The sequence below is a fragment of the Ceratotherium simum genome, chromosome 3 (genome assembly GCF_057802395.1).
Source record: "Ceratotherium simum simum isolate JZ-2026a chromosome 3, ASM5780239v1, whole genome shotgun sequence".
NCBI classification, from domain to species: Eukaryota; Metazoa; Chordata; class Mammalia; order Perissodactyla; family Rhinocerotidae; genus Ceratotherium; species Ceratotherium simum.
This window is the reverse complement of record NC_141902.1, coordinates 23115423-23133052: the sequence shown is the minus strand read 5'-3', so window position 1 is coordinate 23133052 and position 17630 is coordinate 23115423. Positions and strand designations below refer to the sequence as shown.

Sequence of the window (17630 nt, the reverse complement as noted above, 5' to 3'; positions counted from 1 at the left end):
TCACGTGAAGGAGAGAGAGCGAGTTAGATGATTTGGGTGAAGATCACTGTCAGTGTCACTCAGGTCTAGATGACAGAGTCTGTGTTAGGTTCACTGTGTACCCCAGGGCCGAGCACTTAGGTCCTTGATCAGCCCGTGTTTGTTGATTGATGGACAACCTGTGCTTTCCAGTCCTACTGTGGAGAGTAGCCCCTGCCAACTCAAATGGCTGATACAGCTCTCAGTGGCCAGCAGGGGTCTTCCCCTAGAGGCCAGCAGGGACTAAGAGGGACAGGCTGAAAGGGACTCAGGCTACCGAGTGACCAGGTGGCAGGGGGACCCTGAGCACAAGGGGGGACATTGGGCTGGTTGTGAGGGGTTGAGGTGGCCCTGCCAGGTGAGAGGTGGGGACATAGGTTCTGGATAGACACCCGCCTGCCCTGTCCTCCATGGGCCCTGCCTGGTGCCATCACAGGCCTGGTCCTCTGTAGCCCTCTCTGCCAGGGCACAAGCTGGGCTGGGATGTCAGTGGGGAGGCCCTGCTGGAACCACATGGAGCTCTGGGGGTCCAGGGCAGGAGGGCTGTGAGGAAGGGGCCAGCTCAGAGCAGTATTGTCTGGAGAGGACAGGAGTTGGTGGACTCTGAGGACTCTCAGTGGTAAGCAGGGATGGAGAAGAAGGGGTAGCCAGGAGATTGGAGGCCGAGCTGGGCCCCAAGCTCAGAGGAGGGCAGGGAGGAAACTCGGCCTAGGTGAGAACAAGAGCTTCTCAAGAGGCCCACCCCACTCCGTGCCAGCTCCCCGGGCTGTGGGAGAGAAACGTCCTGTTCAGGCAGCCCCTCCCCTCCCCTGTGCTGGGAGCTGTGCCCTTGTGCTGCAGCCCAGGCTGTGCCTACTTGGTGTCCGGGACCCACAGTGTTATCCCCCTTCCTCTCTGCTATATAACACTGGGAAGGAGGTAAGAAGTTCACCCTGAGCCCCGAGACCAGAGAGGTTCATATTTTTTCCTTTGGTGATCAGCCTCAGCCCTGGCAGAAGGGCAGGCCCTGGAGAGACACGTGTGGGTAAGACGGAGCTGGGTGACGGCTTCGTGTGGGGTTTGGGGGACGTGGTGGTGGGAGGGGGACGAGGAGGAAGCAGAAAATAGCAGATTTGTGTCATTGGCCTTCTGAGCACAGAGTTGGTGCCTGTGAATGAGGGTCAATGAATCAACAAGAAACCAGCCCTTCCCACTCAGCTAAGAGACATTTATTTAGTTTCTGGTGTGATTTTGGGTGAGCTTCAGAGAAGATGGTCTGGTTCCTGCAGTTAGAGGCTTTTCATGGTTTTCTTTATCCAGGGCAGGAAACTCGAGACTTTGGTGTAGGCCCGTGGAGGTGACCCGTCACTTCGTCCATAGGAGACAATGCCCTGGATCACGTTCTTACACAGGAGAGGGCCCCCGGAGTCCCCCTGTGGACAGAGAGGGGGAAGGACTGAGCTAGTTCTCCTCCTGGTCCTGCCCTCCCTGCCCTCCCAAACCCCCTCTCAGAGAAGGCCGCCTGCATGGCCTCCATGTGGGAGATCAGAGGGGAGGGCGGCCCCTGTGGGCCCCTCAACTGCCCAGTCCTGACCCTGGACATTGTCACTGTTTCACTTCACTCAGGTGGTGGCTCCGTCTCCTCACCCAGTCCCAGATCCTCTCTCTATGAAGGTGCTGTGGGACTGTGCTTCAATCTGCTGTTTAAGGACACTGAAGCAGGCAGGTGGGGCCAACACTCAGCCTGGAGGGAGAGCCCATCAGCCAAGATGGGTGCCAGCTCTGAGGAGCCACCTGGTTTTAACTGCTGCACAGCAGGGAGCAGTTTCTCACAGCTGTGCCCAGCGTGGGACAGAGTGTTGCACATTCATCGCCTGGGGGGAATGCCATGTGTGGATCCATCACAGGCCTCTGGGGGGCTCGCAGAAGCCCCGTGACTCCCTACTCAGGCTGCTCCCCACTTCTCCTCCCAGGAGAAAGATCAGAGTCTAGGGCGTGAAGGAGACCGCACTCTATGGGTCTCTAGGTCCCAGATCTCCAGAAAACTGCCCTCTCCTCAGAGCCAAGCTAGGCAGTTGCACTGTCTCACCTTAAAGGAAGACTTCTTTTCCTTCGGGTCCCCCGCGCACAGCTGAATGGTACTGTTGTAATAATTGCGTAAGTGAGATTCGCACTCCTGGTCCTTCTGTATGGTCAACTCCACCTCCTGCAGTGTGTCTGAGTATGGGCCCTTCTGATAGACTTGCCCCCAGCCGGCCACACTGCACACCTGTCCGGGCCTCACCTGGGCCTTGCCCCAGGGCAGGCTGAGGGGCCTCACAGCTGCAGTCTGCTTGGCCTTTCTTGCCAGCTGATGAGAAGAGACAAGAAAGTCCAGCTCAGCCAATGGCCTCCTGGGTCTGGACACCACGATGGGGCTGCACTGTCTTCCCTCTCCCCTGAGCCACTTGGGACTAGTCAGGTGGCCAGGACGGGAAGGAGAGATGGGACAGGTTGCAATGGGAGGGGAAACCATCTGGACCCAGGAGAGCAAGAGCAGGAGAGATGTTTCCTTACCTTTAGTAACATGATGTCGTTGGAGAAATTCTTAGAATTGTAGTCCTGATGGCAGATGGCTTTGCTCACAGGGATGGCCTGCTGAGTCTTCTCCTGCTCCTGGATGTTGTGGGCCCCCAGGGTGACACTGATTGAGCTGCACAGAAAGCAGAGTGGGAATGCAGGGAGTGTGGTGTCACAGGAGATCCAGCCCAAGACCCATGAAGGGCAGGTGACAACCGGGACAGGGCAGGGCTGCAGCTAGGGGAAATCGAGGTAACATGAGGGCTGGGTGCTGAGTGGCTCTGTGCTCTGTACTTCTCAATGACACTGAGGGCTGGGCTTCTGGAAGCTTTCTCTTGCCCTCAGGCAATTTTGTGAAATACTGTGAGTTTGCATTTTGACCCTCATGCAGGCTTTCATCCTCCATAGCTGCTTTATTTGGCCAGTGTGGTCTCTCTTCTCAAGTGGGCCACTAACTCTCACCTTGGACCTCTGACCCCAAAGCTTACCTGTTCTATTTCTCACTTTCCGTCCCCCAGTCGTGCTCTCATATGGCTCTTCTGATGAGCTCTCATGCCTTGAGTTACCCTGAGCCGGGGGGTCAGCTCCCCTAGGCTGAAGCCCTTGGGCAGAGAACAGGGGTCCCTGTGGGGGTCTCAGGAGTCTTCAGTGTCTGCAGCCCCTCACCTTCCCCAGCAGTGAGCAGCTGTCAGAACAAAGTCCTTTCGCACAAGGACACCGCCACACCTGTACTGTCTCTCATTCGCCAGAAACTGAACGAAAGCCATGTAGGGGCGGGAGTGGGGCTTGGTCTCGTGTCCCCCGATGATCTGCCCTGAAGGAAAGTCTGATCTGCTTGTGTGCACTCAGAGAGTCCACAAGGCACGTGTCGGCTGGATGGCTCAGGACTTCTGTGCATCTGGGAGCCCAGGATGGTCTGGAGTTGGGAAGGGCTGGGAGGAGCCTCAACTTCCTCCTCCAGAAAGGGGAAGAGGAGCAGGCTCAGTCTGTGAATCTGTCCTCCATAGATAATTGGAAGTGAGCATCTTGTCTTAGAGACAGCGAAGTCCTAGAGGCTCCTGAAAATTCCTCTCCTGACTTTGCTTTGTTTCCCGTGCATTTCTAAGGCCCCCATCTAAGGATAGTGCTGCTTGCCAGTGGCCAGGACTTAAGTTTAGGATCTAGATGTTGTCATAGCCTGTTTCTTAGGGCCTGACAGGTAGTGAGTGCCTAAGAAGTGTCTGTTGGCTGCATGAAGGAATGGCCCCCCATGGGCCTCTGGATGAGGGCTGGTAGGGCCAGTGCTGGTGGGCTTCTGGAAAGCAGAGAAGTTGGAGTCTGCCGAACAATGGCTCCATCCTTGAAAGAGGGGAGCTGCTACAGGCCTGGGAAGAAAAGCAGAGTTGGAGAAGGGACAGAGGGGCCTTGGGACTGAGCACGGCACCAGCAGTCCTCTGAGGACAGTGGTCCCACCAGCTCCGGGTTCTGCTGAGCTCTGAGCTTCTCTCCTGAGTGGACGCAGAGGGTAGCATCTGTCTCATCCCCGACAGGGAAGCCAGGCCCACTCTGCCCTCTGCAGGGGGATTTATTATTTTCTCTTTTCCAGTTTCCCTCACTCTGCCATGCACTTCTAGGTGAATTTCACTTTCCAGATGGCAAACGTAGGGCCTGGGGACAGAATAGCACCTACTGGCTCTTCTTCAGAACAGCCTTCTGCCCTGTCATTCCTGCTGGTAGCTTACCCAGCATCATACTCAGGGGTCTGAGGTGGGCTTCAGAGCGTTGCTGCTAATAGATGGGTCAGGAATGGGCAGAAGGGGCAGGAGATCTGGGCCCCTGTGGGATGGGATGTGGTCTCTGAGGGTGGGGATGGTCACTCACCTGCCTTTGCCCTGGGGGGCAGTAAAAAGGCCAGCAGGAGCAGGAGAGGCTGCATCATTCCAGGGACGGTGACCAGGTGGGAGCTGCTGGTACATTCTCCTTGCTCTCTTATAGCCCCCAGGAGAGGAAGGAGGTGCAGGTGGGCTCAGTGACCTCCAGTCCCCCTAGGGTTGTGTGGTGCTTCATCATAGGTGGCTTTCCACGAAACCTTCCCTGCCCCCGCCTTCTCTGCCTGATGACGTCCTCTGGGTGGTTGTGTGAGAATCACGTGGTGACCACATCAGTGCCCACAGTGGATGACTCAGTGCAGACCACTTGTTCCAGCCCAGAGCAGGAACCCAAAGGTACAAGGTGGAGACTGTGGGCTGTGGTATTGACCAGTAGAGGTGTTGGAGCCCCCGAAAGCTGAGTCCTCAGTGATAGAACCACCAATGCCTAATTTCCTTGTTGCTAAGTCCATCCGGATAATTTCTTTAGCAGATGTGTGTCTGGGCCCTTCTCTGTGCTACGACTAAGCACACTGGAGATGTGTCTCCCTCCCATAGAGAGCTGACTGTCTGGTGGAGGAGACAGAAACATCGGTGACCAGAACGCAGTATGGGAAGGGCCATGGTAGAAGAATGCACAATATGGGAACAGAGAATGGCCACCATCTACCCATTCCATATAGCAACCCATTCATCCTCACAGCTTCCTTCCTAGGGGTTTTTTAACGTCTCTTTTTAAATTACAAACACTCAGTGTGATAGAGTCCATCTCTCTTGTCAATGTTTTTAAGAAAAGTCCCGAACCTGACCTTTATTGGCCTAAATTAACAAATCATTGTGACCCTAGGAATTGAATCCACTGATTGACTTAAGCCTAGGTCATTCCTACTTTGGGTGGGCTGGAGTCGGTCCCACCCAAAGCACAGGAACTAAGACTGGGAAAGGTCTGGTTCCCCAAAGGAAATTCAGATGAGTAAATTGCAGGTACCATGTGAAGTGGGAAAGCATGCTGGGCAACCAAAGACCAGTGATTGTCCTTTCAGTGTTCTCTGTCCTCTGTCCAGAGAGCCACACTTCTGCTAGAGCCGGCCTGGCACATATTAGACTCACATTTGCTAAAGAAGCTCTGCTGATGATCTCACTACAATGGAAGTGAAGAACCGTTGTTTCCAAACAGCCCAAGCCCAATCCTGTTCAAAGGACAACTAAGTATCTCGGAGTGGTTAGAGTCTGCTGACTTCAGTTTCCATCTTACATTTTCTGTACTTTACAATTTTTCTATGAGGAATATTCTGTATCAAAATACAGAAATCCAGTGTAAATATCCTGCTTATCAAACCAAGTACATTTACCAAACTTATACTTTTTTGAACTTAGATTGCCCTGAAGTAGACATTTTAAATATAAAATTACTTTTCTGATTATAGTGGTAATAGATATTTATTAATAAAATTTAGAAAGTAGAGGGGAACAATGCCACTCATCTGTCTCTCTCCCACAGACATATCACAGTATATATACAATGCAATTTTCTTTTAGCCTCACTTCACTCTACAGCTTAAGCATTTTCCTCATGCTCTTAAAAATCTATTAGTCAATATCGTTATAATCTCTCTTTCCTAGTTACAAAAAAATTCAACATGCAATTGTTTCCTAACATTGTGGGAAAATTTTAAAAATAATTTAAGCAAAAGGGAACCAATAAAAATTACCTGATTTCCCATCATTCATTGATAGTCATCTTTAATGTCTTGAAGTATGATCTAACATATTTTTCTCTTGTGTATATCTGTATTTTTAAAAATTAAAAGGGGATTATGCTAAAGGGTCTATGACCCTTTATTAAAAATTGAGGTGAAATTCACATACGATACAATTAACTATTTTAAAGTATAATTCAGTGGCATCTAGTGCATTCAAAGTGTTGTGCCACTACACCGCTCTCTTGTTTCCAACCTATTTCATCACCCAGAAGAACATGTGTCCATACCCATTAACCTGTGGGTCCACACTTAATGAGTACTGAATCACTTCCTATTCTCCCTCTCTCACCCCCTGCCCTGCCCCTGGCAACCAATAATCCTCTTTCTATCTCTATGGGTTTGCATCTTCTGGATACTTCATATAAAAGGAATCATGCAGTATTTGACCTGTTGTGTCTAGATTCTTTCAATTAGCATAATGATTTTGAGGTCCATCCAAGCTGTGGCTGATATCAATATTCATTCTTTTTTATGGCTAAATAATATTCCATTGTATGTATATACTACAATTTATCCATTCATCTGTTTGATAGACACTTGGGTTTTTTCTGCCTTTTGGCTATTATGACTAATGCTGCTACAAATATTTGTGTATGAATTTCTATGTGGATGATATGTTTTCATTTCTCTTGGACACATACTAGGAGTGGAATTGCTAGGTCATGTGGTAATCCTATGTTTCAGCTTTTGAGGAACCATCAAACTGTTTACCACAATGATGGTAAACATTGTGGTAAACAGTACACAATGGTACTGTTGCACCATTTTATATTCCCACCAGCAATGTACAAGGGTTCCTATTTCTCCACATCTTCATTAACACTTGTTCTTTTTCTTTCTTTCTTTCTTTTTTTTATTATAGCCATCCTAGTTGTTATGAAGTGGTATCTCATTGTGGGTTTGATTTCCTTATAGACTAATGATGTTTAGCTTCTTTTCCTCCATTTGCTGGTCATTTGTATATCTGTGGAGAAATGTCAGTTCAAGTCCTTTGCCCATTTCTTAATTGAGTTGCTTGTCTTTTTGATGTTGAGTTGTAAGTGTTCTTTATATATTCCAAATATTCAACCTTTATGAGATATGTGATTTGAAAATATTTTCTCCCATTCTGTTGAGTGTCCTTACACTTTCTTAATACTATCCTTTAGTACACAAAACTTTTTCATTTTTATGAAATCCATTGTATTTATTTTATCTTTTGTTGCTTGTGCTTTTGGTGTCAAGTCTAAGAATCCAGTGCCAAATCAGAGGTCATGAAGATCTACCCTATATTTTCTTATAAGAGTTTTATGATTTTAGCTCTTATATTTAGGCTGTTGACTCAATTTGAATTAATTATTGTGTATGAAGTGAGGTAGGAATCCAGCTATAATCTTTTCATGTGGTTATCTTGTTGTCTCAGCATCATTTATTGAAGATATTATTCTTTCCTAACTGAATGGTTTTGGCACATTTGCCAAAAATATTTGGCCATAGATGTTTGGGTTTATTTCTGGCCTCTCAGTTCTCTTCCATTGGTCTAAATGTCTATCCTTATGCCAGTACCACAATGTGTTTGATTGCTCTAGCTTTGCAGTAAGTTTCGAAACCAAGAAGTGTGAGTCCTCAAACCTTTGTTTTTCTTTTTTAATGTGATTTTGGCTATTTGGGGCCCTTTGTAATTCCATATGAATTTTAAGATTGGCTTTTCCATTTCAGCAAAAAATGCCATTGGGATTTTGATGGAAATTGCATTCACTCTGGAGATTGCTTTGGGGAGTATTGCCATCTTAACAATGTATGTCTTCCAATCCATGAACATGTGTTGTCTTTCTATTTAATTAGTTCTTCTTTAATTTCTTTCAGCAATGTTTTGTAGTTTTCAGTGTATAGTTTGTTCACCTCCTTGTTTAAATTTAGTCCTGGGTATTTTATTCTTTTGGATGCTATTGCAAATGGAATTGTTTTCTTAATTTCCTTTTTGAATTGTTCATTGCTGGTATATAGAAACACAACTGATCTTCTACCCGTCAATGTGTTGAATTCATTTCTTAACTCCTGTTCAGCTCCACCCCCCTTTATGTTGTTATTGTCACATATTACATCCTTATATGTGTGTGCCCATTAACACAGTTTTATTATTACTGTTTTATGCATTTGTATTTTAAATCACATAGGAAACAAAAAGTAGAGTTACAAATCCAAAATACGATAATTCTAGGTTTATATTTATCTACGTAGTTACGTTTACAAGAGATCTTTAATTCTTCATTTGGCTTCAAATTGCCATCTTTTGTCCTTATATTTCAACCTGAAGGACTCCCTTTAGCCTTTCTTGTAGGGCAGGTCTACTAATGATGGATTTCCTTAGCTTTTGTTTATCTGGAGATATGTTTATTGCTCCATATTTGAAAGGCACTTTTGCTGCATACAGAATTCTTGGTTGACAGGTTTTTTTTCCTCTCAGCACTTTATTTTATTTTATTTTTTTGATGAGGAAGTTTAGCCCTGGGCTAACATCTGTCACCAATCCTCCTCTTTTTGCTGAGGAAGACTGGCGCTGGGCTAACATCCATACCCATCTTCCTCCACTTTATATGGGATGACACCACAGCATGGCTTGACAAGCAGTGTGTCTGTGTACGCCTGGGATCTGAACCCCAGGATGCCACAGCAGAGCACAAGCACTTAACCGCTACGCCACTGGGCCGGTCCCTCTGTCAATGCTTTAAATACATCAATCTACTGCCTTGTGGCCTCCATGGTTTCTGATGAGAAATTGACTGTTAATCTTATTGAGAATCACCAGGTCCGTGATAAGTCACTTCTTGCTGCTTTCTAGATTTTCTCTTTGTCTTTTGACGGTTTGATTATAGTGTGTCTTAGTGGGGATCTCTTTGAGTTTATCCTGCTTGGAATTTGTTGAACTTCCTGGTTATGTATATTCCTATGTTTCATGAAATTTAGGAAGTTTTTGGCCATTGTTTCTTCAAATATTTTTTCTGATCCTTTCTTTTTCTCCTTCTAGGACTCCTGTAATGCATATATTGGTATTTTTTATAGTGTCCCATAGGTCCCTTAGGCTCTGTTCATTTTTCTTCATTCTTTTTTTCCTCCTGCTCCTCCAACTGACTTATGTCATTTGCCCTGCAAGTTCGTTGATTCTTTCTTCTGCCTGGTCAATCTACTGTTGAACCCATCTATTGAATTTTTCATTTTAGCTATTGTACTTTTTAGGTCCAGAACTATAATTTCTATATTTTGTGGATATTCTCTACTTTTTCATACACTGTTCCTGATTTCCTTTTGTTCCTTTCATGGTTTTCTTCAGATATTTGAGTATTTTTAAGATAGTCAATGTAAACTATTCTCAAATAAACAATGTCTGGGCTTTCTCAAAATGTTTTCTGTCAATTTATCTTTTTCCTCTGTAAATGGATCAGACTTTTTTGTTTCCTTTATTTGCAGTTTTTCAATGAAAACTGGACATCTTGCATATTGTAATGTGGTAGCTCTGGAAATCACACTATCATTCAACCCCAGGGATTGGTCATATTGCTTTTGGAGTGTTGCAGTCATCCATTTGTGTAGAGACTTTTCCAAACTATTTTTGCCAGGACTATATTCCTTGTTTGTGTGGTCACTGGAGTCTCTGTTACCGTATCTCTATCTAGTTGTGTCTGGGAAGACTGGGTCAATCTCTGTAAAGACAGCAACCAGAGAAATATTTAAGAATATAGTTCATGGTTTTAGGTCATGTCTGAAATCTAAAGGAACAAGTCAGTCCCTTGATAAGGCAAAGCATGACAGGGTCAACAGAGCACAGCACTATGGAACCTTTATTTGCTCTGTACCTTGGGGGTTGGGGGTCATTCTGCTGACTTTAAGCTAGAGAACTTCAGGGATTTATGTCCACCCGAGCCCAGGCTGACTCTCCTCTGAATTGCTAGAGCTCCCACAGTTTCACTACTCACTCCCTTGCTTTAGCATATTTGGAAAGCACTAGCTCCTTGCACAAGAAGGAGAGGCTAGAGGAGGACATGAAACCCCTGATTCTCAGGACCTGCCCTTCCTCACCACCCTCATCCCTGTCCCCTTCCCTATTTGGCTTGGTTCTTCAAGAGTTGAGCTGAGGCCCTGAATATAGCCACCTTGACGTGATAGGCTGACTAGGCTGAGAATAGAGGGAGTGGGGAACTCAGGGAAAGTTTTCTTTTAAGCTCAATGGCTAGTCAAATGGCCAGGGCCATATAGGTATGTCCTCCCAAATCCAGAAGTATTAATACAAATTTAAGGGAGTGAAAAGATTACTGAGGTGGCAGACATGTGGGAAAGGCTGTGATACAGGTACCTACCTACGAAAGAGCTCTACCTGGAAAAAACCTCAGTGGAGAGACTAAATTTCTTCCTAGGTATGACCAAATAGAGACAAGCTGAAAGAGGGTGAAAAGCATTTGTGACTTGTACTTTTAAGAAGCTGTATCTAAGTGAAAATTAATTATAACAATATATCTGGAAAAGAAGGTATGATACATCAGTTTGTTGAACAAATGAGAAAATAATATCCAACATCATAATGTTGACTAATATGTATTGATCACCGACCACAGATCCTCAGCCCACTGTCTGAGTTACTACTGATATTTCTTCCATTTCACAAATGAGGAAGCTAAGACACTGAGAAGATAAGAGACTTGTTCCACATCACTCATCACATAAGAGTTGAGGGGGACCAGAGATTACAATGCAGGGATCTGATTCCAAAGTCTGTGATCTTATCCACAGCTCTACAAACCTAACCATATCCTATATTGTTCAAGGAATCTGCGGAAAAATTAAAGGGATGTTGAAGAATAAAAGTTTCTGGCTATGTCTCTAATATGAGACTCCAGTTCTCTTAGAAGAGAAAGGTTCCTCAGTGGCTACCATATTGTGATAGAACTTCCATCATATTGTTAGGGAAACATCATTGGGATCATATACTCCCTTTGTTTTTATTCATCATTCTCCTGATGTTCTTCCCCAACATGTAGGATGTCACACCTGGCGCTTCAGGGGAAATCCCCCTGGGCCTTAGCCTCTCACAGAATCACATCTAGTACCTGTTGGAAGTGAGTAGTGCCATTCCTTGCAGCAATGACAATGGCACAATGACATGACATTCCCGTACTCACACATGGCCTTTGAGTCTGGTGCTATAAAGAAAATTTCCCTGAGCCTAATCCTTCTCTTAAGTTATGCCTAAAATCAGAACCTACAGGCATAAAGGGCCAGAACTTGGCCCTAGCTGATTTCATTTGACCATGAGACTCAGCCACGTCATTGAGAAGAGATTACTGCTTCATGTAGGAGTTGTCTCTGCATTCCTATTAGGAAGCTGGGACGATAGTCAGAATTTCTGGGGTGTTTACATGGCATCAAAAACAGTTTTGAAGGAGAAATCTGTTAGTAAATGAGAACCTAGGTTATGTGTGGGAGTGGGGAACATTGTACTTCCATTTTGCTTCTGTGATAGGAAGGATAGGGAAGTGAGGGCAGGGATGGGGAGAGAAAAATGTCTATAAGGCAGATATACATTTATGAGATTTCCAAAGATTTGGTAACCACTAGAACACCCTTTAATTTCCCCTTGTTGCCTACTCTAATCATTGCCCAGCCACCAACAAAGAGCAAGGTCTGGATGTTGGGTTGTGGATAATTCAGAAAAATTTTGGTGTGGCTTAATGTCTGGGGTGATGAGTAGAGAGAGGACTGCAGAGGAAGGGGGAGGAGAACTGGGCTTGGGTGATAACAGTGTGCCCATCCCCACCAAACTGGGTGCAAGTGTAACAATACAGATCCGGAAAAATCAATAGATATCGACTGCACTTCTGGGTGCAGGTTGGGGGAGGTGGGATCAGGTTGGAAGAGAGTGATGTTCTGGGTTGTGATGTCACCTTTGATGTGACCTTGGAACACACTCAAGACTCCTCTCTCCCAACACCCCACCTGGTCTTTATCTCCCCAGGAATTTTGCTCACTGAGGCCTTTTCCTGTCCCCAAAGCATTCATTCCCACAGGACATAAATGTCACACCTTACCCTTCTTCAGTGAATGAGTTCTTTCTTTTCCCATGTCACTCAGGGGCTAGTGCTGTGTGCTTTCTTACCATGTCTGTACGGGATGTGGCAAACGATTTGGTTTGGGGGAGGTAAGAGGGGTGCTGCTGAATCATTTACCAGAACCTCTAGTATGTGACTGCAAAATTGGTGGGTCTTTCTCTTTCTTTCTGTCTCACAGTTCAGGGTAGAAATAATGAAGTCTTGTGTTTGGAAAATCTAATTCACACCTAAGAATTCTTGTCTCATGTCCCCCATCTGTCCACCAGTCTTGATATGACATCTCCTAGTTGTAGGATCCCCGTTGCTGTTAAGTTTCTCTGTTTCTGACCAAGTAATAGGACACTGCACTGGAACCATATGTGAACAAAGCAGAAGATTTGGACCATTCCAGCCAGTCCTTCAAAGCCTGCATGTAAGAAATCAGGTATTGCAGAAACCTGCTGGGCTCTGAGAGCATTTTACCAATGGAAGTACAGCAGGATAACTTACTGTGATACCAATGACTATTATTCTCTCTGTCCTCTCTCTGGCTTAATTTGCCAGAACCTTCAGTATGTGATTGCAAAACTCTAAACATTTTTAATGTTCCCTTGTCTCAGGTTTCTAAGCTTGGAAAACTGTGGATGGATATGTTACTGGGCCATGCTTAATTCACCAAGGCATTGAACACCACACTTGAGACTTTTAGGAGTCAGCTTTCTGACCCCCATTGGCATCATATGCTAAGACTTTGGCTGTGCAGCTATGAGCATCTTAAACCCCAGCACATAAATACCTACTCACAAGTGGTACCGGATAATTCTCGAGGAGATAATGGGGACCAGAATCGTGGGATGAGCACTGGCTTGTGTCCTTTGGCTTGGCCCCTCTCTCTCAGAAATATCATCTTTGCTGTGGTCTCACAGGGGCAGGGTGGTTAGGCTTTTTTCTTGACCCCATAGTGGGTATAACAGATAAGAGAAAGGAAGCCTTGTTCCGAGAATTTGCCCACTCTGGGCTCTGCTGAGTGTCCCAGAAGAGAGGGTCCCACTGGTAAATATACTCCCAGCTGACTTGTGTAGAAAAATGATGGGCTGGGGGATGGGTGAGCATCAGTGCTGTCTTCAAATAGGCTGCCATTTGGGAGCTGCTTTTTAACACAAATGCAGTGTGGGGGAAATCAGGGGAGAGGGAAGGCAAAGGGCATTACTCTGTTGGGGCCCAGGGCAGGCCACCCTAAAATATCCCACAATAGCATATTAATTATTTAGAATTAAAGTTACTTGAAAAGCAAAAAGGGCTTTCGAACACTCCTGTCTCTGAACCCCCTGAAAGCAGGAAATAAATCTCCCATGTGAAAGGTGCTCTGCCTGCATCCTTATCAACAGAGCTGGGGCATTAGGGCTGAGAAATCTGAATAAACAAACCTTGCTAATTTACTACCTCAAGCCCAACTCTGCTTAATTTCCTCACTAATTGTGTACCCCAAACCTAAGTTTCTTAGTTCTGTCAATTTTTCACAAATTTATATTTCTTTGTATAAACGATATGTATACTGCCTGTTTTGTTCACTCTCGAGTATCATTTCTTTATGGTCTCCAATACGTACGTATTACACGGGGTTTGCCTCCTATTAATCTGGTTTTGTGTCAATTTTACTATCAGTCCAGCCACAAGAACACAAGAAGTGAGGAAAGGGGATTTTCCCCGCCCCACACTACTACTCCACACCTTGCTATGTTCCAACGCATACATAATTCATATATGTGATCTCATTCAATTCTCCACCTTTTGCATGGGCTTTATCAGTAACCACATTGTAAAATGAAACAGACTCAGAGAAATGAAGTGATGTGCCCACTGTCCCATGGTCACAGAAAGTATGTACTCATACACACACACACACACACACACACACACAGAGGACGTGTGCCTGCCAAGCTGCAAACTTTCTTTTGTATCACTCTAAGACGTGGTGGAAGTCACAGTGGGCAGATTTTAGCTGAGCAAAAGAGAGCGTTCTGACAACTAGAGTTCTCTTGGAATGTCTGCTCAGGTGGCCCAGGAGCTTTCTCTCCAGAGAATTGTTGCAGCAGAGGCTGGAAAACATCTTACTTAGGGGTACTGGGAGGTTATCTTGAGTGTGGGCATAACGTCACCTTTAAGACCCCACAGCTCTGAGCCTTTCTTTCTCAGCTGGAGGAGACCTGACGTGGAGGTGAGAAGCCCTGGGCTCCTGCTCAGGGTTGTAGCTCAGTTGCCAATTTCTGGGCCTCACTATCCTCCTCTAACGAAAGAGCATTGGGCCAAGGCAGAGGCTTTGTAAACATAGTTAACCACAGAAACCTCTCCTCAAATAGGTTACGTATGTGCCAAGGTAGCTTTTTGAAATCATATATCCATACTTTTACCGGTATCTATACATACGTATGCGACACTCGTCTGCATATTTTATATACGATACACCCACAAATATATGTCTGTGTGCATATATATTTGTGTGTGCTTGTGTGTATAGTTGTGTTTTTGCTTGTTTTGATCCCTTCATTTTCTCTCTCTGAGCATGATCTTGGAACATCTTTGTGTCAGGAGGATTTTCAGCACTCAGAAAGAAGCTGAGTGAAGTCCACTGTTCTCCCCTTATTATGAAAGTGGCCAAGATCATTAAGATATTCTGCTACAGATGAGGAAGACCGGCACATTGCTAGCTCAGGGCTAATCTTCCTCAAGCGAAAAAAAAAAAAAGAAAGATATTCTGCTACAGAGGTCTTTGTGGGCAAGAAGAAGTGAGAAGGCACGCCTTTTAGGGTGACGGGAAGCCAGAGGGAGATATTTTCCCCATATGAAAATGAGTCTGGTGTTGGTGTGTACATTTTGTTGGGGAGTATTTGTGTACACTTGTGACTGGACTGAACTCCAAAGCTGTACCCCAGATCAGCATTAAGACCTGGGAGGGGACAGCTGCCGGGCATGCTTGGATAGCCGGACCAGGCCCAGGGAACTCAGTGTCAACAAAGAGCCTCTTATCATATGTGTGGCCTCTGAGCTAAGAGCTGGCCAACTTTGAGAGTCACGGTGAGCTTGAATGCTAAGCATGTGGCAGTAACCATGGTGGCCTGTGGGTTGGAGGCTATTCTCCACTTTCTGGCACCATGTGAGCATCCCTCATCTGGTGTGATTTAGGAAGATAAGGAACTGTGGTATTTCTTCCACGTCAGAGTTTATACTGAACTTTATACCCATAGGGTACCCTACATGTAAACCATAAAGAAATGGCTGCCCTAGTTGTGTTTTTCCTCCCTGTACCTCTCCTTCATGCAGAGGTGGGGCTCCACTGACTACAGAACTGGAAACTTCATTTCCAATCCCATCCACTGCTGTTCTAGAGTCAAATGTGATGATGCACGTGAAAACTAGAAATCATCAGACAAATGAATGTTATTATCCTCAGACAAGATGATTTTCATTTGTGTGGATTTCCCATACAGATTCAGGCCAATCTGACCAACTTGGATAAGGAAGAGGCTTGGGGAAATTCTGATGAACGTCCTTGGGGCTGTAGGTTTCATGAGGGTATGTCCGGTGTCTGCCATGTTCACTTCAGAGCCTCTAGTGCCTGGCACATAGTGGGTGCTCAATATCTGTTTGTTGATTTATGGCAAAAGTAGTGCCATCCAGTCCTGCTGCAAAGACTCCCCCCGCTTACTCAACTGGCAGCCATAGCCCAGGTGGTTAGCAGGGGTCCTTGACCAGAAGCCAGTTACCATGGGTGACTAAGAGACAGGCTGAAAGGGGCTGAGGCTGTGAGTGAATGGCCTGTGAGTAATCTCAGAGCCCATGGGGGCTGTGGGGCTGGATGTGAGGGGCTCAGCCACAAGGAGGTGTGGATAAACATCAGCAGATCATCACCTGGCAAAGATTTGTGAGGAGGTGTTGGGCAGTGGGAGAGAGGAGGAAGCAGAAAACAGGAGAGAAACATGAGCAGAGGGAACAGAGGTGGGCCTGCCCAGAGCTGGTACCTAGTGACTGTTGTTCAATAAATAAAGGAGAAATCAGTGGTTCCATCTAGAAATGGATATTTATTAAGGGCATGGCAGCCTCCACAGAGGGAGGTCTGGACTCTACCCCAGAGAAAATGGTCAGTCACAGAATATCTCATTGATCTGTCTCCAGGGCCGGAAGCTTGGGATCTTGGTGAAGAGCAGGAAGTGTTTCATTCTTCATCCAAAGGAGACAATGCCCTGGGTGGTGTTGTTATACATGAGCGGCCCCCGGAGCCTCCTGTAGGCAGAGAGAGGGAGGACTGAGCTGACCTCCATGTGGTCCTGTCCTCCCTGCCTCCCTGGGTAGGGGTGATGTTTCTGTTTAGGGGCCACGTGGGAGATGAGGGCTGGTCCTGGGGCCCAGCTGTGGCCTTGAGTGTTCTCCCAGCTTGACCCTGGCCTAGGCCCTGCCCATAGAGCATCTGTGTGACAGGAACATTGGAGGGGCTGCCTGGGCCTCCGGCATCGGAGAACACGGACTTCACCACTATGCCAGGGGGCTGGCCTCAACATCCTATACTTTTATGTAACCACTAAAATAATATAAACAATGCATAACTTCCAAAGAGTAGAAGGGGAAAAAGGAAAGGTAAAAAGTAATCCATCCAAGAAAAGGTAAGAAAGAAGAGGAAAAAAACCCATAGAATAGTTGGGACAAATAAAAAGCAGAAAGAAAGTAGATTTAAAAGCAAATGTATCAATAATTATATTAAATGTAAGCATCTTGAATGCTCCAGTTAAAATTCAAAGAATATCAGATCAGCTGAGAAAACAAAACATGAATATGTGCTCTGTGCAATAGGCAGGTCTAAAAAGTTGAAAGTAAGAGAAAGGAAATGCATATATCATTTTATAGTAATCATAGAAAACCATTAGTAGGTGTATTAATAGCATACGAAATTGACTTTAAATCAAAAGTGTATGTATAGATAAATAGGGTCATTTCAGAACAATAAAAAGACCAAATCATCAGGAAGACAAAATGATTTTAAATTTTAATTCACCTAATTATATGGCCAGAAAATATATAAAAAATATTGAAATTTGAAAGAACCCCGAGGAGATAAATAGACCTAACATCATCTCAAAAATTAGTACAGTACATGGACAAAAAAAAATCCGTAAGGCTATAGATGATTTAAACAAAACAATGAATAAACTGGATCTAATGAACGTATGTAGAACATTGCACCCAATGTTAATATATTTTTAAAATACGCACAAAATACTTGCCAAAACTCATCATATATTGGGCCATAAAGCAAATGTTGAGAAACTCTAATAATGTAAATCTTTGGAATGTTTTCTGGCCATGACATAATTAAGCTAGAAATCAATAAAATGGTCACTAGAAAAAGCCTC

At 45.3% G+C, this 17630-nt stretch overlaps 1 protein-coding gene across 2 annotated transcripts; it reads right to left on the bottom strand.

Moving 5' to 3' along the window:
- Positions 1-1211: 1211 nt before the first annotated feature.
- LOC101387599 (granzyme B) lies at positions 1212-4823 on the bottom strand. 2 transcript variants are annotated; one of them, XM_004421155.3, is made up of 5 exons: positions 4417-4823; positions 3223-3370; positions 2554-2689; positions 2087-2347; positions 1212-1430 (listed from the first exon to the last, which is right to left on the bottom strand). In XM_004421155.3, the coding sequence occupies exons 1-5, from the start codon at positions 4472-4474 to the stop codon at positions 1287-1289; spliced, it is 747 nt and encodes a 248-aa protein (XP_004421212.1). In that variant the 5' UTR covers positions 4475-4823; the 3' UTR covers positions 1212-1286. The 2 variants fall into 2 exon arrangements, with proteins under 2 accessions (XP_004421212.1, XP_087285218.1); XM_087429092.1 differs by lacking the exon at positions 3223-3370.
- Positions 4824-17630: the final 12807 nt, after the last annotated feature.